Source organism: Phodopus roborovskii, unplaced genomic scaffold (assembly GCF_943737965.1).
Source record: "Phodopus roborovskii unplaced genomic scaffold, PHOROB, whole genome shotgun sequence".
NCBI classification, from domain to species: domain Eukaryota; kingdom Metazoa; phylum Chordata; class Mammalia; order Rodentia; family Cricetidae; genus Phodopus; species Phodopus roborovskii.
This window is the reverse complement of record NW_026126516.1, coordinates 1,765,218-1,792,015: the sequence shown is the minus strand read 5'-3', so window position 1 is coordinate 1,792,015 and position 26,798 is coordinate 1,765,218. Positions and strand designations below refer to the sequence as shown.

Sequence of the window (26,798 nt, the reverse complement as noted above, 5' to 3'; positions counted from 1 at the left end):
CAGTGTAGTGGCTAATGTTTCTCCTAACCCGAGGCTCTGCTGTTCTCTGAATCTCCCCGTGGAGCTGGTCTTTTTGATCGCCCGTGTGGGAGCGTGCAGAGGGGCAGTGAATGACCCTTTAGGAAGGGGTCTGATCTAACTCCCATGATTCCTAAAACCAGAAACAGAAGGACATTCCTCTTGAGTCTGCTAGCTTAAGCCTGGGGAGGCCACAGGGCGTAGAATGAGTTGGTACTGGAATCCTGGTCAAGACTCGGCTTAGCTGTGGAAGAGTGAGGCATGTCACCTAGCCTCTCTGTGTTCCGGAACCTCATCTATAAATAGCCGCAGTAACTGTCATACAGTATTTCCCAGTGCACTGTTAGCACACAGCAAATATTAGCATACTGTTCACTACAACCTTTCAAAGTTCCAGGTGCTTAGATGAAAATCTGGATTATTATAAGCACATTGTCTTGTATGTGGAGACAAGTTTATGAAGTATCCTTTCGGAGTCATGGGATTGCCCTGTCTGTTATGAAGCCTGCTCTTTCTGATCCTGGGTTCTGGATTGTTCTTCACACCCACATGGACCTTGGCCTGTTCATTTATTTCTTGTGATTCATCTTTCTGTTTTCATAGCAGAACTAGTGGGACTGGAGTTGTCTAATTTCTTTTTGTTTGTTTGTTTGGTTGGTTGGTTGCTTGGTTCTTTGTTTGTTTAATTTTGGTTTTTTGACACAGGGTTTCTCTGTATAGCTTTGGAGCCTATCCTGGCACTCACTCTGTACACCAGGCTGACCTCGAATTCACTGTGATCTTCCTGCTTCTGCCTCCCACGTGCTGGGATTAAAGGTGTGCACCACCACCACCTGGCCTGGAGTTGTCTAATTTCAAAGGCTTTGAGATCCAGCCTCCCCGGGGATGGTGCTATATCAGATGGCATGTTGATGCTGGTCCCAAATGTGGGGGCGGGGTCAAGGGAGACAAGTCAGCAAAATCTGTGTGTTCCATGTTTGTTTAGGGTTGTCCTTGTCAAGTTAGGGTTATAGAGGTATGGACCAATGATGTTCTCCGATAGTTTGTTTTCTGAAAGAGAATAAAATACAGTAAATACTGTGTGTAAAACAATTTGATCAGACTCATCGAATACCAGCAAATATCATTAACAGTGACACAGGGCAGCCTTGATTAGTTTATATTCACATAGTGGCAGCATGCCAACAGTAAATAAAGTTTTCTGCTCTGTAAGGCACTTCTGGTGGGGCAGTGATATGGATAAAGATGATCTCATCCTTGCTGTCATAACCTGAGCCCTGCTTTTGGCATATACCGCCTGGGCAGCTGGTGGGAGCATTCTAGAGCAGGAGCAGGGCCAGGATGGAACTCTACCTTCTGCTGACCATTCCTTTCTTCACACCCAATTTTAGAAAAGAAGCTAAAGCTAAACTGCAGGTCATCTGTAACTCTTGATGGTCATTTGGTGCTAAAGTTCCAAGAAGAAAGATCAGGTGCCCAAGCATTGCAGATCCCAGCCCAGATTCCTTCCCCTCAGTTAGCTGCTCAGAGGCCTCAGGTCACGACTTGAGTTACAATGTCTGCCATGCAAGAGAACTTAAGTGGCCCAGCTGAGTGATAGATCCAGAGCTGGATCAGATTAAGGTCACTGTGTGTCCTGATTCAAGCTAGGTGCCGCTGCTGATAGAGGCAGGGCTTGAGTTAAGGGCCCATTGAAGTGGCTTTCTAATGTGAGACATCAGTAACAGTGTCCTCCTTGCTCTGTCACCATCATTTCAGTGTGGCTCAGAGCATAGGCCAGTGCACGAACACTTCCTTACGGAAATGGCCAGAGATGAACTGGCTGCTCTTGTACCTCTGGTTTTGAGCCTGACATCTGACTGCCTGGACCTGTACTCCACAGCAGTAACCAGAAGGAAACAGGCATTGTGGTAATGCCTTTGCCTTCAAAACAGTAAAGCATTTTCCTTTCTTTTCTTGATTTTTTTGAGATAGGGTTTCCCTGTCTATCCCTGACTTTCCTGGAACTATCTCTCTCTCTCTCTCTCTCTCTCTCTCTCTCTCTCTCTCTCTCTCTCTCTCTCTCTCTCTGTATAACAAGTTGGCCTTGAATTCAGAGAGCCGACTGCCTCTGCCTCCTTAGTGCAGGGATTAAAGGTGTGCGCCACCAGCTCATGGCCAGTAAAGCATTTTCTGCCTGCCATGTTTTCACTTTAGTAGGAAACTTTACATCACTTTCGTGGTTATATAGTATTTTAACTTATTGTTGGTCTAAACTTGGCAGTGTCCTCCAGGCAGCTTTTTCCTTGCTTTACACTGTTCCTAGGGACAAATTCCCAGAGGTGGGGATATTTTACCATTCTTGATACCATTTTACCATATGCTGGGTCATTAGTCAGTGTTCACACTTTTCAAAGTCTGCAGTTGAGGTGATGCTCTACATGATGACGAATTGTTACAAAGTTATTTTCTAGGTAAACATAGTATGTGTGTACTTAGTTTTCACTTTTCAATTATTAATGGGATTGACATGTTCCCCCATATTTGCTTAATAGTTATTACTATTATTGTTGTTATTTTAAAGAACAGTGTCAGGCCAGTGTGATATCTCATGGGAAAAGGCACCTGCTGCCAAGCCAGAAGACCTGAGTTTGATCCCAGGACTCACATGCTAGGAAAGAGTCAACCCCTACAAATTGTCCTTTAACCTACACACTTGCTCTGCAGTGTGCAACCCCTCTACGCACAATAAGTGGGTAAATGCAGTAGTTTTAAATGATGTGTTGCTGATATATGATTCATACATTGCGTAGTCCTAGTCCATCCATTTGAATTGGATAATCCTGTGTGTCTTTTGTATTTATCTATTTGTTTATATACTTGAGATAGGGTATCACCTGAGTTGCTCATCCTGCTGCATCAGCCTCTGGAGTGGCTGGGACTACAGGCACCATGCACTGCCCCCATCCCCCACCCCTGGCCTTGATGCCACCATGCACTCCCCCCCCCCCAGCCCCATCCCTGGCCTTGATGCCACCATGTACTCCCTCCACCCCCCACCCCTGGCCTTGATGACAATGGATTAAACCTCTGAAACTTTCAGCAAGCCCCAATTAAATGCTTTTCTTTATAAGAGTTGCTGTGCTCATACTGTCTCTTCACGGCAGTGGGACACTGACTAAGATGGAAGTTGGTACCAGGGCATGGGTATTGCTATGACAGGTCTGCTCATACTGCCTGTTGGCAGAATGTAGACTGTGAGAGTTTGGACTAGAAAAGCAGTTGAATGCTTTAAGTGGTGCTTAATGGAGAGTTTACTAGGAGTGTGAAGACGGTGGTGCTCAGAGCAATGTAGATTGTGATGGCCTGGCTCAAGCGGTTTCAGAGGAGAAGAGTATTAGTAAGTGGCCTAGAGACTGTGATGTCTTGGAGAAGACTGTAACTGCTTTTTGCCCTTGTCCAAAAAAATCTGTCTGAGGCTAAATTGAAGATTTTAGACTAATGGCCTTGACAGAGGAGATCTCAAAGCAGCCTACTGTTTCCTCTGTCTTATGATTATTAGTGGTTAGTCTTATGCAGATCTATGAAAATTTGAAAAATGTACAGTTTGGTGGGGGGGGGGGTGGGGCTACCAGGAAGTGTAATGAGCCAAGCCCAGTGCTCAAGGAGATGAAAAGGTTAAAGAAAAGCCTGGTGCTACATGGAACTTCAGGGCAAGACCCCATCCAGCCAAGCTTCCAGATTGTAAAAGGGGATTAAAGAAACGCTTAAGCCAGTGGTTCTCAGCCTGTGGGTCACAACCCCTTTAGAGGTGGAATGACCCTTTCACAGGGGCCGTCTAAGACCATTGGAAAACACAGATATTTACATTACAATTCATAACAATAGTAAAATTGCAGTTAGTTTTATGATTGTGGGTCACCACAACATGAGGAGTGGTGTTAAAGGGTTGAAGCGTTAGGAAGGTTGAAGGCCACTGGCTTAAGCAATAAAAGCCAAAACAGAAGGCCGATGACAGTGGAACTCAAAGAGGGAGCAAGCTCTAGCCCCTGACAGCATCAGGGTTTGGGGGAGCCCAGATACACGGTGGCCACATCTGGCAGCGTGCTGTGGGGCCCAGGGCAGCTTGGCTCTACTACTGCCATGACAGGCTAAACACAAGACAGTCAAAGAGTAGGGCTAAGTTTCAGGCAATACCTGGTTCCAGGAAAGACCACAAACTTGAGACCACCCAAGTACCAGCCAGGAATGGACCAATCAGCATCCAAGGGGAAAATACCTGAAGTTCCAACCATTGTAGATAGGGATCACCAGATACCCCTTAACCTAGAACTCACCCATTCCCTTTCACCAAAACATCCCTAGACAAATGTCAGCCAATCAGGGGTCCTGAACCTTAGAACCTTAGAAATCCAACCTCTACTATGATAAACAAACAACAAAACAAAACAAAAAAACAAAACCCTACCCTGCCCACCTGGACTTGGAGCTTTCCAATTGGACTGCTGTGTTGACATAATGGAGGGTCCAGGCTTGAGCTTGAATAAAGGCTCCTTGCTTTTGCAGATGAGTTCGAACTCCATGGTGGTTTTGGGGAGACCCCTACAATCTGGGCAAAACACTTGGCATCAGGTGCTTTAATGAAGAAGCCGCAGAGCACACCCTTAGGGACCTCACCACCTCAAGAGGACCCAGGCTCTCAGCCAGCATGAGGAGCACTTTGGTGTGGGAGGAGCTCTTTGAAGCCAGAGAATGTGCTGGGCCAGTGTGAAGTCAAGATCAGCTCCAGGAGAGATGACGCTCACGAGCCCTCCGCACTACCCTGCCAGCGTATTTTGTGTACAGGCGTTCAGTACATTACATGAGCTAGTCAGTTCTTTCTTACAATTACATTTGAGTTAGAAGGGTTTGCCCAACTGTAGGTTATTGTTAGTATTCAGAGCCATGCATAAGGGAGATTCAGCCAAGTTGTGGTGTCTAGTTAAATGAATTAAATGCTCTTTCAACTTATGATACATTTATCAAGATTAACCTGTTGGAAATTGTGTAGTTTCTCTTAGAAGGATTATATGTCATGACTAAGAGATGTACAGTTTAAGAAGATGGTTTATCATCTTAATGGAATGAGGCATGTTGGCATAAAGAAACTATAATCATTTCAATAGATTCAAAGAAATCATTTTATAAAAGCCAACACCCTCTCATGGTTAATGAGAAAAGACAGACAACCAGTGGTCTAGAAATGGGTGGGAACTTACTCAGCCTGGGGATAGGATGTATTCCCCTAAGATCAGAAACAGGAAATTAATTTTTTAATTACTTCTGAATAATATGTTAGGAGGAATTCTTTCCAGTGTTTAGGCCATCAAAAACAGTAAAGGACATTTAGATTAGAAATTCCCAAAAATAAATAAATAAATAAATAAATAAATAAAATAAAATTAAAAAAAAAAAGAAAGAAATTCCCTGTTAGACAATGCAATTGTATATATATAAAATCCACACACACAAATCTGTTGAAACTAATAAACAAGTTCAGGAGGCTTATAGGATATAAAGATTAGTACACAGAGTCATGTGTTTCTATACACTAACAAAGAATGATTCTAAATTTAAAATTAGATCATGTCCACTAATGCAAAAGATTAAAATCCATAGGAATGTGTGTAACAAAAAACACTTGAACTAAAAGGAGAAAGGTGGAGGTAAATAGAAAGGGACTCCTCAGTATTTGAAAAGCTATCTCATGCTCATGGGTTGAAGTGCTCGATCTGTTAAAATGACAGCTTTCCCGAAACTAATCCACAAAGTCAATTCAGTAATATGATCTACTTTTTTAAAGAAGAAAAACAAAAGTAGCAAGCTGGTTCAAAAATCTGTGAAATTTCAGCCAAAGCAAGTCTTGAAATCGATGAATCAAGTCGAAAGACCCCTACATTCTGACCCTGCCTGTGTCCTCCCCTCTTAAATTACTACAGAGCCACAGGTTTCAGCTTTGCACATAGGAATGAGTGCTGCCAGGTGGTAAAGCAATCTCAGGGTGAGCAAGGGCCTGGTTTCGGTATTCATCACCACGATCAAACCAAACCCACAAGAAATGGGCACCCAACTATCATCCATCAATCTGTCTGTCTGTACCCATCCATCCCAATCAGGCATTTACATAGAAATATAAAAATGGTGACACAACGAAACTGGGAATCTAAATCTAAAAATAACAGTATAATAAAAATAAATGAAGAACGAGTCAAATTAGGCAGCATGAATCTACTAATGTCACCATCCGTACCGTTAGTTACCATATAAAGTTAAAATATAAAGGTAAAAAGCAATTGTCTCCCCTTTTCCCTTGTATGTGTTTTTATACACACACACTAATGCACAGATAGATAAACTATGTATTTAACTTTAGTGAAACTTTTAATGAATTATGTCAAATCATTTTTCTGAGTGCTTGCCTCAACCCCCCACTACTGGGAAATAAAGTTCTGATTGCAGGACTACTTTGGTTACTTCTGTCAAGCTCTAAAAGCTAGCATTTATGAGGTGGCCTCCTTGGTAAAAGGATTCTCTACTTCATACACATATGCACAGAGATGTGTACATTGTTACTCAGCAGATGTTACGTGGTTTATTACTTTATGGTGGAATTGTAAGGCAGTTTTTAATTTCCTTTGGACTGTACTGAATTCTTTTTGCTTTTGAATAATATAGCATTTCAAAAGTAAAGGCCATTGCCAAAAGGACATGGAGGGTAATTTGGAAATTTTCAGCATTGGACTTCCAAGTTATGCAGCTGTTCCATGAGTCTGGAAACCTGGCACAGTAACTGAACTGGGGAGTTGGTCATGCCAGTGAGTTTTGAAGCTCATAGAAACGGATGCTGTTCTCTCAAGATAGGCGTAAGAGGGGATGGGAAAGTGCCCAGGACATGACTCTATGCTTCTCCATGACCCCAGACTTGACACACTCAAGTAGGAGAAGCCTGCAATGGAATGGAGATGCCTGTCGACCACTACAGAGGTGGAAGGGAGCCAGGGACTTTTGATAAGGCGCTGGGATGTAGTGTAGATGCAGCCATCTGGATTTTGCTCTCCAACGGCGGGTTCTCAGTGTGGTGCCTTCTTTGCTTTGTACCTGGAGGAAAGTTTGTAGATTAGAGCCAGCAATTGCCTCACTCCTCTGTGGAGAGTAATTTTAACCCTTTAGGATATTTGGGTTTGCGTCTTTTAAGGAGCCGCTGCTGCCTTCTAGAATCGGTGTGCTTTTCAAGTGTGCCTTGAGTCTGTCTCTCTGAGACATGCTCACACTTTGTTTGCTGATGTGTGTCTACAGTTCACTCTAACCCAGCTCACAAGTCTCTCACCTGATGAGTTGGCAGCCTTTCCTGTTCTGTTTTTTTCAAAACTAAGGATTGAAATCCCTCAACCTGGTTATCTGTGGCACAAGGTATCCATGGCACAAGGCCATGCTTAGGGGGAAAGGGAGTGAGGGTTATGTCTTCGGCTCTTTCTCTGAAGATTAATGAGTGCCACTCAGCCTCCTGGCCTGAGCCCTGCAGCATGCAGTTTGTCTTTTGGTGAACTGCACAGTCGGCATCAGTTATGTTACACCTGCCTGCCTGCCTGCCTGACTGACCAGAAGACAGTTACTTTCTGCTCTTTGCTGAGACCTAATTCTGCTTCCCCCAGCCTCCCTGGTAACATCTCAGCATTTAGCAGAGACTCCGATTGATGATTGTGCTGACACTATGCTCTGAGCTCTCAGAGCCAGCCTGCTGCAGGGCTGCCCAGATGCCCCTGTGGTAGAAGGCATCCTCTGATGCTCATGCTTGCTCTTGGGCACTGCACCTGTCTTAGCCAGAGGATGTTGGTTGTTCAAGTCTTCCAGTGTGCTTGGAGCTAGGGTTTGAAGGAAGTAGGCATTGATCTGTATTTGATTAGTTTTCCAATTCTCTCCCCTTCTAGGTAATACTAAGTAATATTCAGAACAGAAGCCCTAAGCCTGGCCCTGCTCCCCACGATCAAGAACTAGGTTTTTTCCTAGAAACAGGACTTCAGAGAGCTCATGTCCTCTATTTCAAAAATGGGTAAGCTTTCTTTGTTGTTGTCATTTTTAAAATCTACTTCCTAAGAAGGAAACTAGTCTTTTAATGTGCTGTCTCTGGCTCAGTTGTCAGTACAGGCGGTTTTTAATATGCGTTGGAGAACTGAGAAGATAACTCAGCAGGCAAAGTGCTTGCCCCACAAGCATGAGGGTCCAAATCTACACATAGAACCAGGCACAACAGTCTGGGAGTGGAGGCAGGTGGATCCCAGGGGCTAGCTGGCCAAGCCAGTCTAGCCTCAATAGGGAGCTCCAAATTCAGTGATAATCCATGTCTCAAAAAACAAGGTTAGAGTACAACAGAGGAATGTATGTAATACACACACACACACACACACACACACACACACGCATGCACGCACGCACATGTGCGCACACTCTATGTGCTACAATTGGAATGTTTTATTAAAAAACAATGAGCACTGTTCCTTTTTTGTGTCCTCCCCCCTGACTCCCTGTGAAGTTTGAAGGCAGGAGAGGAGGGAGGAGGACAGTTGGGTGAGTATGAATTCCAAGTAGGGAGCTAATGGGTCTGGTGGAGCTGTGTCTTGGATGTCCTTCCTCTATGCAAATGGCACTCTCTCCACTTTGTTAAGGAAACTCCCGCACACAGAATCCCTTTCAATAGTTGAACAGTTCAGAAGAGTGGATTTTCCCCTCCCGAGCTTTATACACATGGTGACTGCCAGGACCTTTTCTCACTGCCTTTGAGAAGGGTGAAGGGTTGCGGAACGTGGGTGGAAGCTCTCTAATGCACTGATGTCTGTTTTCCTTTTGTGCCGTTCTTGTGAGAAACACGTTTCTTCAGTTGTCCTTGTTTTGACATTGTGCTGCAGGATAGATGTGCATGAAGACCAACAGTAGGTATCTGGTTTCTCTGTAGCTCCTAGGCTTTGCATGGGAGGCTCTAGAAGCCCATCCCCTTCCTCTAGGAGCAGTAATCCAGTAGCGCTTTAACTGACAGAGGGGACACAAGTCCCAGCCTCTGACACAGTGAACGTTGGAGCTGCCCTCTCTTCATTTTCAAGACCCTTAAACCTTGAGGTGTAGCTCTCAGAAGCATGTACTTATTTTTGTATTTGTTGAAAATAAATCCATAGATTCCAAATGGTATTAAACTCTTTGAGAAGAAAAGTCCGCTTTGCTCCAACGTTCACTGGTTTGGCTCAGCACGGCCTGCCAAAGACCACAACAAACATCCAAGGTTTGGATAGCTTGGTGGCTTTGGCACAAAGAGGCTCTCAAATCTGATCTCATCTGACACTGACTGAGATCACCTGAGCAATGACGCATGTCCCCTAGTCTGTTTTCTCTGCTTCTGTGAATGGAGGGAGAGGGAGGGCACAGGAATGTTTTTCTAGTCATCTGTCAATTCTCCTTTTCACGGTAAATGGTGGCCCTCCTCACAAAGAATGCCCAGTCCTTGCCTTCTCTATCTTAACCTGTGGTGATGTGTCGATACGGAAATCCAGGCGGAAAAATGGGTTCCTTTGGGGAGATCCCTGATCAAGTCAATACCTTCTACACTGTGGAATCTACAGGAAATGCCTGGCTGGACAGCTCTTTTAGAGTGTTGAAGCCTGTTTTGGGGAGGTAGGTTGGAAGCAGGACTGTCTGGCTCTGGCTGTCAGTCCCCTGGAATGCTGGCTGCCTACTGGGTACAACTAAGAGGTGTTGATGAGAGGCTTGTGTGGCCCCTGACTCGTTTCCAGCACATGCCGTTTACCAGGGAGTGCCCTTTGCCTGGGCCGCGTGGGCCTGCTTACCTTTGAAGTCTTTCTTCTTTTCTTCTTCTTTCCCTATGTTCTCATACTGCTCTGTGCTCTGCAGACCAGATGCTCCAAGGGTTCCTCCTGCCTGCAGGGTTCAAAGCCGGGCTTGGTCACACGTGTGGGAGCTACTAAGTGCGTGGAGGTGGGAGTGGGTGTAGACACATTCCAAGTGCCCCAGGCTGCCCGACATGCTGGTGGGGTTCTCAGGACCTTGGGGCTGAAAACCATGCAGAGTGATTTCCAATGTAGATGAGTTCGGTGTTCAGAAGTAGAAATGGATAAACATCTTAGAAACTTCCTCACATCCACACTTAGCATCTGGGTCTGAGTTACGGGGATGATTCTTACCTTTCATAATCCGCCATCGTTCCAGGAATGACTACCTCACTAGTGTCCTCAAGCATCTTCCTGAGACTTGCGAACGGGAGCAGCTGCTGATGTCTGACGCTGACCAACCTGCCTTGACTTAGTATTCACTGACCCTCACACCGCTGCCCCCTCCTCTCCGCTGCCACCTGTGACCCTCCCTTCCTGCTCCCAGGCCTCCATCTCTCCCAGGAGTCCTTGGGCAATGACTGGCCTTAGAATGAACTCACTGTCTTTCATGTGTTTCTCTGATCTCCCTGGGTGGCAGCCACAAGCCTATTAAGAATGAAACCATTGCTGGGTGGTGGTGGCACTAAAGGCAGAGGCAGAGGATGTCTGAGTTCTAGGCCAGCCTAGTCTACAGAGTGAGTTCTAGGACAGCCAGGACTACACAGTGAAACCGTGTCAAAAAAAAAAAAAAAGAAAAGAAAAAAAGAAAGAAAGAAAAAAAAAGGGATGGAAGTGTTTTACCAACTGTGTGTGGTGCTGCATACATGTAACATGTAACCTAGCTACTCAGAAGACTGCAATAGGAGGATTGCAAGTTCAAGGTTAGCCTGAGCAGCATATTGCTGTCCTGTCAGAACACACAATCTGAGCTGTGACTCGGCAGTGGTAGGTGCAGGAAACCTGCAGGGTTCAACTCCACCAAAAACATGTCTGTCTGTCTGTCTGTCTGTCTGTCTGTCTCAACTATAAGTATGATGAGGTTTAAGCTAAGTCAATTAAAGTAGAAGCTCCGAGAGAGCAGCAGTCCAAGAGCGTTTGGAGTTCTGTTCTTGCAGAAAGCGAACAGACCACTAATCTCTATTAAGCATGGGCTTCAAAATGGTTTCATATTCCCAGATAATCTTGTTGACCTTTGCAGAGTGTTTAACTCAGCTCAGTGTAGCCTACACACAGAAGGCATACAAAGGCATCAAAGCTAGATAGGGTGGGAACAAGAAGAGACTCAGAAGCTTGCTTTTGAACCTGTTCTGTTTGATATGTACCCTGAGGGTGTTTTCAGTTTTAATAGGGCAGTAGAGTGTGTGTGTGTGTGTGTGTGTGTGTATGTGTGTGTGTGTGAGAGGGAGTGTGTGTATGTATATATGTGTGTGTGTGAGAGAGTGTGTGTGTGTATGTGTGTGAGTATGTGTATAAGTGTGTGTGAGTGGAGTGTATGTGTATGTGTGTATATATATATGTGTGTGTGAGTGTGTGTATACATATGTGTGTGCATGTGTTTGTGTGAGAGTGTATGTGTGTGTGTGTGTTGTCTGCTTGTACATTGACTTATTTATTCATCTGTAAGATCTTTGTACATTAAAAAGTAGGGTTCAGATAGCAAATGATCCCTGTGGAATTTCTATTCCATCAGGAAAATGAATAATTACAAATGGACTAAGCCTTTTAAGAAAGTGGGAGGGGGAGGGAAATAGTATTTTTTCTGTTTTCTTCTTGCAGATTTTCCTTTAAAAGAAAAGGTGTCTAAAACTCAGAGTTAACTTGATATTTTGGGCAGTTTCCTAGTAATTCTTGCTATAACTGGAGATGGATTTTCCTGGGAGGTGCTCACATAGCAGTAGTAGTGTTTGCAGACCAATTCTTGAGCTGAGCTATAGAGAGAGTGATGTGAAGAAATGATACCAGGTGTAGATACAGGAGTGTTACTCACTGCCACCAAAGTGTTGTGACAGTCAGCTGTTTGGCTAGCTGTGACCAGCTCCTGCTCTGGGCTATGGGACGAGGTGGTAAGCAGCTAGACATAGCCCTTGCTTTCAGAGAGGAATCCCATCATTGTGTCTTAAAATAGCTACAGTTCTGAGCCCTTTTCAAATGGAATTGCCCTAGATTTGATGGTTTGGGGGGTTTCCTTTCCTTTTCTGAGTGAGCGGGAGAGCCTGAAATGCATCAGTGTCTAGTCACTAATGAACTAGGGCAAAGGCATGATGGCAAGGTCCTCAGAGGCATCTAGTCCAACCAAGCCAGCCTGTTTTGTCTGCCTTTTCCCCTTTCTTCAGCATTTATTTAGTCAGCAGACATTCACTATGAACAATGCCTCTCAGAGGATTGATTGTCTGGTTCTGTTAAATTTTGACCTATCAGAGTGATGCAGAGCACCCTTGCTTCTTGTCTTAGCTTCACCCGTGAGCTTGGCACCACCTACAGTTATCTGAGGGAATCTCATACCTCGGGTCCTATGGGCCTATACCCATGTCTGTGAGGGATTGCCTCGATAGATGTGGGAGAGCCTAGTTCACTCTGGGAATCACCGTCCCTTGACAGGCAGGTCTGGGCTATATGAGGGAGGCAGCTGAGCATGAGCCTGGGAGTGAGCCAGCAAGGAGCATTCCTTTACAGATTCTTGAGTTCCTGCTTAAGTTCCGACTTTCCTCAGTGATGAATTGTGACCCGAAAGTGTAAGACAAACTGTTTCCAACACAACTTGCTTTTGGTGAGAGTTTGTTATCCTAGCAACACAAAGGGAACTAGAAGAGGACCCCTCAGTCTAGATGTGTGCACAAGAGTCAAGAGAGCAGCTCTGGATGTATCCTCCTCTGAGTGTCCTTTCACCAGGCCTCTGCTGTGCAGGGCTGCTTTCTGTCCCTCTTCTGTCTGGCTCAGGGTTAGCGATGAGGCTGACACCTAAGGAAGTGTGCTATCTGCCTGGCCTGGGATTCTCAGAGCTCCAGTGGCATCCGCTGAGTGCAAATGATACGTTCAGTTGGTACCCAAAGCCATTATCTCCTTCAGGTTTCTGCAGCTCCTCCTGGTCCAGATGGAAGCTATTAATCGGGTCATTACTATAGTAAGCAATGTTGTCTGGGAGCATGATTGACATTTTATTTTTATTAGGTTTCCAGGGGGAGACAATTGAAAACTGACCCACGGTTAAGTTCTCACGCAGCAGCAGGAGTTTGTTAGCTCTTTGTCCAGGTTGTTCTCTGCTTGGTTTGTTTGTTTGTTTACCTGTTGTTGCCTGCCTCCATTCCCTAAGGGATACTGCTTGAGAAGGGCCTTTTCACTGTTTGGGGGGGGGGGGCAGATTTGCTCCTTCAACAGTGCCTGGCCTTTAGACTAGGATAGTTATGGCTTGCAGCTTCCTATCTCATTGCTGTTTCTCTTCCTTAAAAATGGTTCATTCAGTGTATATTATTAGCAGCAGAGGCGCTGAGTGATGTGCAGGGGGAGCAGGCTGTGTAAAGAAAGGTGGCCTGGACCAGCTTCCTGGAACTCACTCTTGGGTGTCGACAGCAAGATGTGCTGAGGCCAGCTGGGTGGTCTCCTGAGCAGTTTCCCGTTGTTGGAGGAGGATGGAGGGTGTTGAGCATCAGTTACTCTTCTGTTGCTGTGATAAAGCCCCATGACAAAAGCAGCTGAAGGAAGAGTTTACTTGGGCCTGTGTTCCAGAGGGCTAGATGTCCTTAATCCTGAGGGATCATGGTAGCAGAGAGAAGCTGAGAAATCACATCTCAACCACACACAGGAATCACACAGTGCAATCAGGAAGTTGGATAAGGTTATGAAACTTCAAATCCCACCTCTAGTGACATACTTCCTCAGGCATTGTTACACCTCCTAAAGGTTCTGTAACTCCCCAAATAATGCCACCAGCTGGGAACCAAGTGTTCAAATACCTTGAGTCTGTCAGGGGACATTCTCCTTCAAACTACCACGGTATCAAAGAGTTTCCTTGATTCCAGCAAAATGGAATAAATTTTCTGGAATCTTTTGCTCTCTACCCCAAGCTTGGAGGATGAATGTCTGTGATATCCTGGCATTATTGTAATGCCTCAAGCAGGCCATGATGGCATCTGTTCTTTCTGGACTGTGTGGACTTCCCACAGTGGGGAATGATTGCCTTTAGTGCCTGAGGGCATTTGCTTCCATGGCTTCCCAGACCCTGACTTTTTGAAGCCTTTAAGCATGTAGTTGAAAGCTCGTGGGGGAGAAGTTGAATATAGAGGCACACAAGATTTAGTGTGGCCTTTGTAGGCTTGTCTCAAAAGTAGGCCATCGAGATGACACAAGTGTGGTGGAAAGAGGAATTCATGTCCTGTCTGGGCAAGAAGGAAGCCAGGTATTGTCCTTGGAGCCTGCCACACTGTAGGGAGCTGCCTTGGTAATTAGTGATGTGTGTGGAGTGGGTATCGCTGCTCCGGCTCTTGCCCAGAACAAACCTCATGAGCCTGCTTCCGGCCTTCCCTAGCTCAGGTGCTGAGTTCATTAGTATGAGAAGAGGGGACAGAGGCCCCACTCTTCTCCAGGGATAATTCCTTTTCATTTTCTTTTTCATTGCCGCTTTTCTCTCCATTCTTACTTTGTATAAATATTTTTAGCCAACACTTAAAATGGTAGAAGGAAAGGCTAAGCTAAAACCCAGAAAATGACTGCAGCAAACAGGGATAATTTATGACTTTTCTTAGGCATTACTAGACCTTTCGATTTAAAAAAGGGAAGGGATTGCCCATTATCATACAGATATCAACATTTTTATTGATATGACAATGTCTGCTATAGATCTGCCCACCAAGAAGAAAGCCTGTGTCTCTGTGTTCTAGCAAAATCCTGCATCTAATGAGAAGATTTAAAGACTAATGACTAAAGACTAGTGTTTTCAATTGACATTTGGTATTTCCACCTTCCTCTCTATTTTAGGTTTATATTTTCAGTTGTTACGCACAGTGCTTTTGGTAGTAATTCTCTGAGTTGGCATGAACACACTGTACCTTTCTTCTCCATCTTTTTCCTTCTGCCTCCCTTTGGCATCGTTTGTGTCCTCGCTGTCTCTGAGCTGGATGGTTGATGGGCCCTAGTAGCTGGTTGGTTCCTTTGAATCTTGAAATGACTTTACTGATTGCAGTCTCCAGTCCTACTCCTAGCCCCAGGCAACTGCAGGGGTTCTGTGTAGCTTTCTTTTAGTAGAAATCTTATATAAATGTAATCACAGCCTATGTAGTCTAGTGTGTCTCGGTTCTTTCAGTATGATGGTTTTGAAGTTCACCTATACTGTAGCATGTATCAAGGACATTCCTCTGTGTGGGTGTGTTCGTGCATGTATTTGTGCATGCCTATGTCTACATGTTCATGTGTGCACTTGTGTGCGTGAGTATGTATGTGTACATGTGTGTGCATTCAAGTGGAAGTCAGAGGACAGCTTGAGGATCATTCCTTAGGAGCCTTTCCTCAGGAGGTCTCTCAATGACCTGGAACTTTACCATGTAGGTGAGGCTACCTGTCCTGCAAGAGTCTAGGGGTCTGCCTGTCTCTTTGTCCCATCTTGCCATTGCTTGGTTACAGGTGAATGCCACTGTATCTGGTTTGTTGCATGGCTTGAAGGGACCTGAACTCACACTTGTGAAGCAAGCATTTGACTAACTTGCATCCTTGGATGCAAGTGGTCATTGTATTGTATCATGAGCTACATGTCACTGATCCATTCACCAATTGATGGCCATTCAGACTGTTGCCACTTACAAGCCACTATAGAAAATGCTGCTGTGAACACTCCTGTACAAACCTTGGAGAATGTTTTTGTTCTTTTGCATAGATTCATAGGGAAGGAATTGGTTAAGTTTTGTTTTGTTTTTGTAGGAAATTGATCAATTCTTTTCTAGAGTGGCATGCTGATTTTTAAATTATAACAATAATGGGAAGCTTTGTCTCAGAAATGTTAAGGTATGTCAGTATCTGAGGAGCAATAGCTCACATCCTTTGGCTTCCACATGTGTGCACACCAGCATATATGTGTGCACACCAGCACATACATGTCATACATGTGCACTCACCACCACCAAATGATATTTTATAGTACCCAGTGTACAGGTTTTACATTTTTTGTAAACTTATTTTTACGTGTTTTTTATTCATTTTAAAACTGCTGTGAATAGAACTGTTTCATTAATTTCATTTTCAAATAATACTTTTTATAAAATATTGAGTTTTTTATATATAGATGTTGTATCTTGCAAACTTGATAGTCTCATTACTAGTTCTTTTTAAAATGTGTTTATTTTGTATATGTGTGGGCACATTGTCAGAGGACAACCTGTGGGAGTCAGTTTTCTCCTTCTGCCATGCAGGTCCTGGGGACCAAGCTTGGGTTGTCAGGCTTGCCAGCAAGTGGCTTTCTTTCTGAACCCTTTTAGTAGCTCCCATTGTAGTTCTTTTCAAAAGGTGATTTAGGTTTTTTTACATGTAGGATTATGCCATCTGTAAAGATAAGCACTTTTGCTGGTCTTCCAGAATCTGGATGCCTTTATATCTTGCCGTATCTCGCTGACAAGAATCCTCAGTCTGGTGCAGAGTAGAAATGCTAATAACAGACATCAAATCTTATTCCTGGTCTGGAGAGCAGCTTTTCGTCTTTCTCGTTACATGTGATATTCACCACGGCCTTCTAATAGCTGCCTCTTCCTCTTATACTTTTAACTTGAAGTGCGTCTTTTCTAATATTAATAAAGCCACTCCATTTCCCTTACAGCTACAGTTTAGTTTTCTGTGTTGTGTGTCCTGTGACTTTCAGCCTGTCTGTGTCCTTGAATGAAACCCTCTCACCCTGTCTCCAATATGCAGCATATTTGATGTTGCTTCTTTGTCTTGGCTCACAGAGATTCCCCTGCCTCTGCCTCCTGGGACAGATTGAAGGAGTTCACCATCACCACCCAGGCTCAGTGTGGCTTTTTTAATCCCATAAACTTACATGCTTTTTCAGTGATGTACTTAATCATACCCACCTGATATGATTATTGAAATGATTGGTTTTATACTGACTCTTTTGTGCTTTGTCTCTATGGGGGGGGTGGTCTTTGTGTTTGTTTGGTTTTGTCTCACTATGGTGACCAGGATGACTTCAAACTTGTGATGCTCTTGCCTCAGCCATCTGGGTGGTAGAACTACAGGTGTACACCACATGCCTGGCTCCTTTGTTAGCTTTTTTTTTTTTTCAATGAATCCTCTATGGATTATAATATGCATACTTATCATCATAGTATTACTTTTTTATATTAGTTACATTTTCCCCCCATTGTGTGTGGTCAGAGAACAACTTAAGAGAGTTCTCTTCTACCTGTCATGTGGGGTCCCAGATAACAAACAATTCAGATTGTCAGGCTTGGCAGTGAGTCCCCTTACCTGCTAAGCCATCTCACCAAGCATATCCACATTAATAATGACTTAATTTTCTCCAACATAGTGTCATTTTTCTCCCTTTCAAAAATTATTGTTTCAAATTTTATGTTTATGGGTGTTTAGCCTACATATGTGTCTGTGCACCGTGCACAGGCAGAGCCCCCAGAGGCCAGAAGAGGGTGTCATATCTATCCCCTGAGACTGGAATTACAGAAGATTGTGAGCCACCATGTGGGTGTGTGCTGGGAATCAAACCTGGGTCCTGTGGGAGAGCAGCCACTGCTCTTAACTGCTGAGCTTCTCACTTTATTGACGCCACTGATGTCTGGGTGTTACAAACACAGCCATGAAGAATACCAGCTTTCCGTTATATCATCCTTTTAAAGTAGAAGTTTTAAAAAGAAAAAGAAATGATGTAGTCTTTTATATTTTACCCACATATTGGCATTTAGCTGCTGTTATTAGTTTATTCCTGGAGAGTCATATTACCATCTGGTGACATTTCCTTGTAGTCTGAAGGACTTCCTTAAGATTTCATATTGGGCAGGTCTGTACTTGACATTCTGTCACTTTTTGTTTGTTTCTGAAAATGCTTGTACTCTGTGTTGATTATAGATAGTTTTACTGGACATGGGGTCTTCGTAGGCAGTTTTTTCTTTCAACACTCTGAGTACATCTTCCCAGAGCCTGCTGAGAAGTCACTGTAACATTCCTGCTGTGGCCTGCATAGAGTAATCATTTGGGTGCTTGACCTTAAAGACTTTGCCACGCCTTTCTTTCGGGGACTGTACTGTGTGCTACGCTTCAGTCTCCTCCTCTGCTTAATGAATTTCTGTTCATTTAGCTCAATTGCGTCACCAACAGCGCCTATAAGCCTGCTTACTGTTCTAGTTACTGATTGGGGATTTCTGTGTGTGGCCATTTATTTATTTATTTATTTTATTTATAGGCAAGGTCTCGTGTGGCCCAGGCTGGACTTGAACTCAGTCTTCCTCTTTTGTCTCTTTAGTGTTTCTTATCAGCATATGTATCACATCAGCTGTGTTTTAGATCTTTAAAAACAATTTCCACAAATTCTTTGATCATATTGAGTGCTATGTAGACATTTTCATGTTGGACAGTTTGGAAAGAATTTTATCTTTTTTTTTTCTGAGCATGGGTTATACTTTTCTATTTCTTTAATGTCTCATAACAGATACAGTCAATGTATGAACAAATGTAGCACATAAATTTAAAAACTGCAAAGAGAATACTGGCATCATATGCAGAAAATGGAGGTAATTTAAAAACTTCCCAGTCATTATAATTAGCGGGGTTATTAGTCTACATCTTTTTCATGTAAGATAGAATAAAGCAATTGGGTAGTTTTGGAAACTCTAATCTTACCATCCCATGTGTCCTTGAGAACTAGAATTTTTAGCATACAGATTAAACATAGAAGTGGCCAAAGGAAAATCATAGTCATAAATTTGAGTGATTGAATTGGAAACATCAGTATGAAGTAAAGAGGTATTTGTAAGGTGTGGGTGGAAGGAGCTGGCCAAGGTGACTGACCCATTATCAGTGAGCATCTTTGGCTTCTATATAGTAATCTTGAAATCCTGTATTCCAATAAAGAGAAATTTCACTCCATTCCACAGATACAGTGTGTCCCAATGAGCCTTGTGTATCTTTACATGGTTCCAGACATCTAGGTAACTACTGAAGTCTAGGTCAAGTGACAAGGACTTGGGCCAAAAATGGAGTAATAGAATTTCAGGAAGGATAAAAGTTGCAATAGGCATATATGTTTAAAGTCATAAATTCTCATTCAGTATTTAGGAAACTAAGTCAGTATCTTAGTTGGGATGTGTGTTGTCATGATAAACACCATGAGCGAAGGCGAGGCGTGGATTTATTTGGTTTATACTCATATCAGTGTCCATCATCAAATGAAGTCAGGGCAGGAATTCCAGGCAGGAACCTGGAGACAGGAACTGAAGCCAAAGCTATGGAGGAAGACTGCTCAGTGACTTGCTCTTTGCTGCTTAGACACCTTCTGTTATCACCTTTAGGTGTTAAAAGGCCTTTATAGTAGGGTAGGGTGAGTAGTGATAGTCTTTTTCCTGTTATATGCGTACTTGATGATTACAAAGATACCTACCCTGTAATAAACACCCAGATGATAAATTTGCTTTCTGTGGCTTTCTGTTTGTATATTTTACACAGTAAAAAGCTTAAACAAAATAACTGAGGGGTCAATTAAAAGTAGGACAGAACAGTATCCAGAGAGGCCAAAAATGAGAGCAGGCTTCAAGGCCCATCAGCTTGCTGAGCTGCTGGTCGGGCCTCTCCTTTCTCCTTGGGACTCTCTTTCCCCAGATGGTGGAGGACATGAGTTCCTGCCTCCTCAGCAGGTGAGTGGGAAGCCACTTGGGAAGGTGGGCAGCTCACCTCAGTGGCCGCAGAGGATGGTGACTTTGGTAATGTCATTATTTCAGGATGTCTTCACAGCTGGGTCTGCTACTGTCCCAGCCTGTGGAGACCAAGATGTGCCCAGAGGAGCAAGTCTTATGGGTTTTCTCATGAGGAAAGGCTGGCACTAATGATAGCTCATAGTGGGCCTTTTTCTACAGTGTGCCAGAAAACCTGACCACCATCTGCAGGGCTGATTATGAGCTCTGTCTGGGAAGAGCCAAACAAACAAACGAAGCATTGGGTGGTAGACAACACCCTCAAGAAGCCTGTCCTGGTGACATAAATACAGACCATTGTCTCCTCTCTAGTCAGAGCAGGGTCAGTCCCACCAGCTGACCCTGTCTTCTGAGCAGTGCCCTGAGGCTGAGGCCATGCAGCAGAACTCTCCCTTGTCCTAGCACGAAGGTCCAGCCCAAGCACTGTCCTTTCTGCTCTCCTCTGGGGTGAGCTTGGCTTCGGTTTGTGGAAATTAGCCGTGTTCTCCATTTTCGTCTGGTCTGTCAGCATGGCAGGGCCATCTTTCAACTCTCTGGGCACTGGAACTATACTGGGCCTGGGTTCAATCCCAGATCTTCTGTTTATTGGCTCAGTGGCCATAGACATATTTCCCTATCTCCATGTGTTAAACTATGCATGAGAAGATTTTGATGGAACATATAAGGAAATCAGCTTTGACTTCACAATGTTTATTATTAAACTAAACATCATAGTGCCTGCTTTTGGCTTTCACCCAGTAAATGTTTCCATGTGCAGTGGAAGGCCAGATGGCAGGTGGTGGGAGTTGGCAAATGCAAGGTTGGGGGATGCAAGGATGCTATGTTTTGAGAAGCAGGTCAGAGCTCTGGGATGCTTTTCCTCCCCATCAGGCAGAGACACTTGTTCCTTTTCTCGGGTGAGGAAATCAAGACAGAGCTGATAGAGCCATTCTTCCTTCTCCGTGTTTCTCTGGCACGTGGACCTTTCCTCCTGTCCCACGCCTCCAGGTGTCTCACATCCAGGCTTCTTTCCTGCTCCCCCTTCTCATGACCACCCTCGACTTTGCCTCTTTCTTCCTGTCCAATTTCAAATTATTAGCCTGCCCCAAGTCCAGCAAGTATCTGAGACAACTCCCTAGGCACTGTGCCGCCTCAGGCTACATGGTTCTGCTTCATTCTTCCCCCAAGGAGAGCATTTGGCATTTTACTCAACAATTTAATGTCAGAGTCCTTCCTTTTCTACTGGTTAGTGGTGGGTGCCTGTAGGCTGCTTGTGGGTAGAGTTGAGCTTAGTACCCTTAGGTTTCCACCACTTCCCATCCCGGGGCCCCTTGTTATCCTTTTTGCTCAAACCCTTGGAGCCATTAGGACCATGACTCTTCAATGCTTAAAGGCCTTTTGTTCTTCCAAATGCTATCTTAGATTTCTGTTTTTCGTTCGCCTTAACTGAAACATTGAAACGCAGCCCCTATTTTCCACTCACTGAAGCGAATGAACTGTACACGCTTGTCCTTGCACCTGAACTCTGAGCGTGAGTATGTGGTCTCTTCCCTCTTTCCGTCCCCATGGTTCAAGGCACTGGGAGAGCAGCGAGCAGCGAGCAGCGAAGATGCCTTGCGCTGGGGCTCGGCCATTAGGACGCGTCTGCCTTCTAGCTTGTCTTGTTTCTGCACTAGCACTGTCTTAAAGTAAATACTAAGTTGGCTTGGTGTTCCGTGACACTCTGTAATCGACCGGCCCCACCTTACGGCGCAGACTATAGGGCACAGCCTGTCTTCCCAATTAAATGGGTCTGAGCAGCCCTTGTCCTGGTGGGAGAAAATACAGTGTGCCGGGATTTACCTCTGCTCTTCACGTGTTTGTATTACAGACTTACAGAACTTGGAATTTCATTGCCAAATCCAGTTTTGTAGTTTGTCCTTGTTCTTCATTAGTTCAGAGCAGTTTCCAAATGTCTGTGCTAAGATAGCACAGCAAAGATTCCCTTTCGCAACACCCTTGAGTCCCCTCATGTTCAGGGTTACGATTGTCTGGGCCCCACCTTGTAGCCTTTGTTGGAAACACTGCCCTGTTCCCCCAGAGCACCAGTCTGCTGGGAGATGTCAACATCATCTTCCCGAGAGTGAACACAAGGACAAGAAAGTTTCTTATTTGCTTCCCATGACATCATCTATCTCTTAGTTATGTCTGTGTGTGTGTGCACATGTGTGCATGCCTGCATTCGTGTGTGCCATGGCTTTTTACCTACTTTACCATCTCACTGGCCCCAGCTTTATCTTATACCTTCATAGGGCAAACCTGTGAATTAGTCCTTATGAGCTGTCCATTGCATTGCTGGCTTTCAAAATCTAGCAGAGTGAGTGAGCAGGTCAGCCAGGGATGCTATTGTCTTTTCTTCAAAATTAAATGGTTCCAAAGAAATAAAGATTTCCCTGTGCTATAAATTGACTAGACAGTAGATTCTAGTGTTTCCCCCCTCTCCCCATGGTAGAGTTTGGAGGATGTCTGAGGGTTTTCCTGTGATTCACAACACCACCAAGAGCATCTGGCGGGGAAATGATTGATTGCACCTCACAGGGGCAGTCCTTCATCCCCGGAAGTCAGGCAGGAACTCAAAGCAAGAGCCTGGAGGCAGGAACTGATGTGGAGGACATGGAGGAGGCCTGTCTTCATGGCTTGCTCAGACCGCTTTCTGATAGCATCCAGAACCACCAGCTCAGGGGTCTCACTGCCCACAGTGACCTGGGCCTTCCAACATCAATCATCAGTCAAGAAAATTGCCCCACAGGCCAGTCTGCTGAGGGCGTTTTCCAGCTTTCTTCTTCAGTGGCTCGAGCTGGCACTGACGGAAACATAGCCAGCACAGAGGATAGTAGCCTCAGTGATGGCTGGCATTTACAAAACACTTCCTCCATGTTTAACTGACCTTGTTTTTACAACCAGTCAGTGAGCTGCAGAGGTGGATAAGAGACCTGGGACAGAGTTTCCCCTTTACAGGAGTTCTAAACCCATGATGATGTTTGGTTCCAGAGTCCTCACCACACTGTTTCATCTCGCAGTTTAGGGTTACAGATAAATATAAAGGATTCTAAACAAATACATTTTGAAGAGCAAATTCCCCTGTGATCGATTCATGGGGTTAGTTTGTTAAAAGTGTTATTACACTGTGGAAAGTAAGTCTTCATTGGATTCTATTAGGCTGCTGGAGTTAAACTGAAGATCATCAAGGGGCTGGTGGGATGGCTCGGTGGTTAAGGGCACTTGTTATTCTTGCAGAGGACCTGGGTTCAGTTCTCAGCACCCTCATCCAGAGAATCAGGGGCCCTCTCTGACCTCTGTGGATATTAGGCATGCACACAGTATGCTTTCATACATCCAGGCAAAACAATCATAAAGTACAAATAAATAAATCCTTAAGAAAAAGCGTATACATTGTTGAGATACAATTATGTTCATGAGGAAGGTGGTTTGGATTGCCTCCCTGATGAGCTTCCTGTGGAGGTGGGTTTTGATGAAGGCTGGTTTCCTTTGACTATTCCCAAAGGTTGGGAGGAAGGAGGATTTGAGATAGGACCCATCTTCCTGTGTTTCCTGTTCCTCGGAGATTTGCGGTCAGGATTAGAAAGAAGAGCTTAGAGAAGGACGAGTTACCCTTGCAGCTCACTCTGGCTTAGCTGTTTGCCTTCTTTACGGCTGCGGGCTTTCTTTCGAATACCTTGTTGAATGCCTTTCTTTATGTCTCCAGATCTGACCCATTTAACATGAACTCCTAGAGGCCACCCTCTGTGCCTGGTTTGATGTGTTCCTGATGCCTCATGTTGCCTGGCCAGCTGACCAGTTATACACTTCACATTTGTCAGGAGGAAGCCTTGGTTGGTGTAGTCATCCAAAAAATGTTGTTAAGCCTGCTACAGCTCTCATTAGGTTTAAAACAAGACATCCAGCAGCCTGGCCTGCTCGTTCACATCCCCGTTTGACATGATTGTCACACCCTTGATCACAATGTCTAGGCTGCAGCTGGCTTACTCTGTAGAGCCCTTTGCAAACGAGGCCAAGGTTGTTGGTTTGATCCCTGGCCCCTGACTACAGAAGCCATCTGTCTTCATGAGGGCACGTCACTGGATCTGAGGCACAGAGTGTGTTCAGAGGGAGAAGTTAGGCTCTGCTCTAGGAAACCCAAGTGTCTTTTGATAGCAGGAAGCATGTAGTTCTTTCATTTCCAATCTGGATATCTGGAAATGTGAGACGTTATAAAAATAGATGATACCAAGGTTTACAGACCTGAAGGAGAAGCGAGATAGATTCTCGAGCTGGGAGCCGAGGGCAATTGACCTTCTGAAGATAGGTGGTACATCTTTGTGTTCCTACTGCTGTAAATGTTGGGAGTGTCCACAGTGGAGGATAGGTGTATCTTGTGATGTGAGAATCTGCTTCATCTGTCATCATCCTGTCCCATCCTGTCATCATGCCCCCCTCCCTCAGAGTGCAGGCTCCTGTTCACTCTTTTCTTTCTTGAGGGCTTCCTGGCTTGCTAGCTAGCAGTGCCCTGCCAGCTCTGTGAGGCTGTTAGGACCAGATCTGGGCACATCATAGAGCCTTTGCTCTTAAGGTGTTTGCTTTGTCTGGTGCACTAACATGTGGCAAGTGCTGTCTAGGCACATGTTTGCAGCTGTGCTGGGAACCCCCCAGGAAGCAATAGCTGCCTCTTCAAGAGGGAGCCAGGAAACTTCCAGAGGAAACCTTGGCTTTGATTTTGAAGAATGGCTAAAAGTACCTTGAACTCTGGAGACCAAGAGAACCATACAGACGGACAAGGACAGAAGGGTTTTCCTAAATGGCCCGGAAGTTTCCTCCTCTCCAGACTTTGACATCCCCATTGTCCATACAGCTCTCTGAAACTTGTTGGCTTTAGATCATGCCAGGTTGGTGCTCTGGTGTAGGAGGGAAGCCTGCTCGGCCTCCATGCCACACAGAACATGGCTTAGGGTTTTAGAGGATATGTGGTCCCTATCTAGAAGGGAAAGAGGCAGGTAGAAAGTGCACCATCCACAGACTTGGGCATTTGGCTCTTTGTGGTTAAGTAGATATCTAGCCAGCTGCTGTTTGAAGAACTTGAGATATAGTTGTAAGCCAAACGGAGATCTGGGTCATGGAAACACTTCTCTTCTTATAGTGTGCGAAGCTTGCCTTAGCTCCACAAGGCCAAGATAGCACCTTCTGGTCACCAGTGCATCCTCAGGGGCATGCTGGAGTCTGGTAGAAAGATGCTCAATGATTGGTGAAACAACCTAGTGCTTGAGCCACTCAGTGCCTGTCAGTAAGAAAGAAACTAGAAAGGGCCAGACTGCCTCTTCGCTCAAGAGATCTATTGCTGACTCACACTGTAATTGATTTTTGTTTAGAAATTCTCTACCAGAGACTTTGAAATTGAGTTTACTCTGGAAGGGCTTTTTTTTTTTTAAGCACCCAGCGATTTCACACTGAATGTGAAGGCTCCTGTTTGCATCCCAACTGAGTTTTCATGGCAACTGAATTTATATTACTGCCCTGAGTCAAACTTGGAAGTCAGTAGAATTCTTAGAAATCCTTGATGGGGCTGGGAAGATAACTTAGGGGTTAAGAGCACTAGCTTGTCTTGCAGAGGACCAGGGTTCAGTTCTCAGGACCCATGTGGCAGCTCTCTGTTCCAGGGTACCTGAGGCCTTTTACTGACCTCCGTGGGAACTGCACACAACCCCATAAATAAATAAATAAATAATACATAATGAAAGAATTTTCTTTTTCTTTTCCCAAGAAATGAAGGGGGCTGGGGCTGGAGAGATGGCTCAGAGGTTAAGAGCAGTCACTGCTCTTCCAGGGATCCTGAGTTCAATTCCCAGCAAACACATGGTGGCTCACAACCATCTGTAATGAGATCCAGTGCCCTCTTCTGGCCTGCAGGCATACATGCAAACAGAACACTATACATAATTAATAAAGAAATGAAAGGATAAATAAAAGGAAAGCATTGAATTAAGCCAACATCCTCTGAAAGGTTCTCAAGTCCTCCAGGCTCTCTCAGCCTTGGTTTTCTGGTATGGCTTAATGTTGGAGCTCTTTCCAGAATATGTCTCCCTCTTGTTTGGTAGCTCACAAGAACACAAACAGCAGTTAATATAACTGTTTAGGGATGTAAAACAAAGTTTATGCTGTTGGAAGCTTATGCTAAAAAAAATGTGCCTTTGGAGCTCAGCCTTAGGGAAAGGTACTGCAGAGGGAGATGGCGCCTGGTGAAAACGTTCAAGAGGGAGGATCTTAATATAAGATCAAAGCATCAAGACTACTGCAGGGAAGCTTCTAGATATTGGCATAAGCAAGAACCTTCTACAAAAGACTCACATGGCATAGGAGATAATTTCAGGAAGTTGACAAGTGGGACTGTTTACATTAAAAAGCTTCTTTATAGCAGAGGAAGTGAACACCAGAGTGAAGACAAGCCCACAGAATGGGGGGGAAATTCCTTGACAGTTAAACATTAGACAGGGACTTATATCTAGAATACATAAAGAACTGTAAAAATAAAAAAAAAAAAATTAGCACATCCCCAAATCATTAAGTAGGCAGTTGAACTGAGTAGACAGATCTCAAAACACTGATGGTCAATCAATCAACATTTGAGAAAGAGGTTATTATCATTAGCTATTAAGGAAATACAAATTAAAACTGTTTTAGATTGCATTTCACCCTAGTCAGAATGGCTATCATCAAGAAAACAGAGGACAACAAAGGCTAGTGTGGTTGTGGGGAAGAGGAACCTCTATTAACTGTTGGTAGAAATCAGAATAGAGGTCCCTCAAACCTAAGACCAGAACTGCCATAAGACTCAGCTGTACCATTCTTGGGTATGTGCCCAAAGGACTCTTAAGTCAAAGAGCCACAGAGGTACTTCATGCCCATGTTTACTGCTGGTATAGTCACAATAGCCATGATATGGAACCAGTCTAGATCCCCTTCAGCAGAAAAATAATATAAT

The 26,798-nt window shown here is 44.4% G+C and overlaps 1 protein-coding gene across 7 annotated transcripts in view; it reads left to right on the top strand.

Annotated features, from left to right (window-relative positions):
- The window catches only part of Ttc7b (tetratricopeptide repeat domain 7B), a 204,206-nt gene that overhangs the window by 56,442 nt on the left and 120,966 nt on the right, over nucleotides 1-26,798 (top strand). For 4 of the 7 annotated variants that reach the window (XM_051196459.1, XM_051196464.1, XM_051196461.1 and 1 more), the window contains 2 exons: nucleotides 7,965-8,086; nucleotides 8,940-8,963. In XM_051196459.1, coding sequence (XP_051052416.1) covers nucleotides 7,965-8,086; nucleotides 8,940-8,963 — 146 coding nt within the window. The remainder of the gene's footprint in view (nucleotides 1-7,964; nucleotides 8,087-8,939; nucleotides 8,964-26,798) is intronic. The other 3 variants (XM_051196460.1, XM_051196462.1, XM_051196465.1) reach the window with 1 other exon arrangement.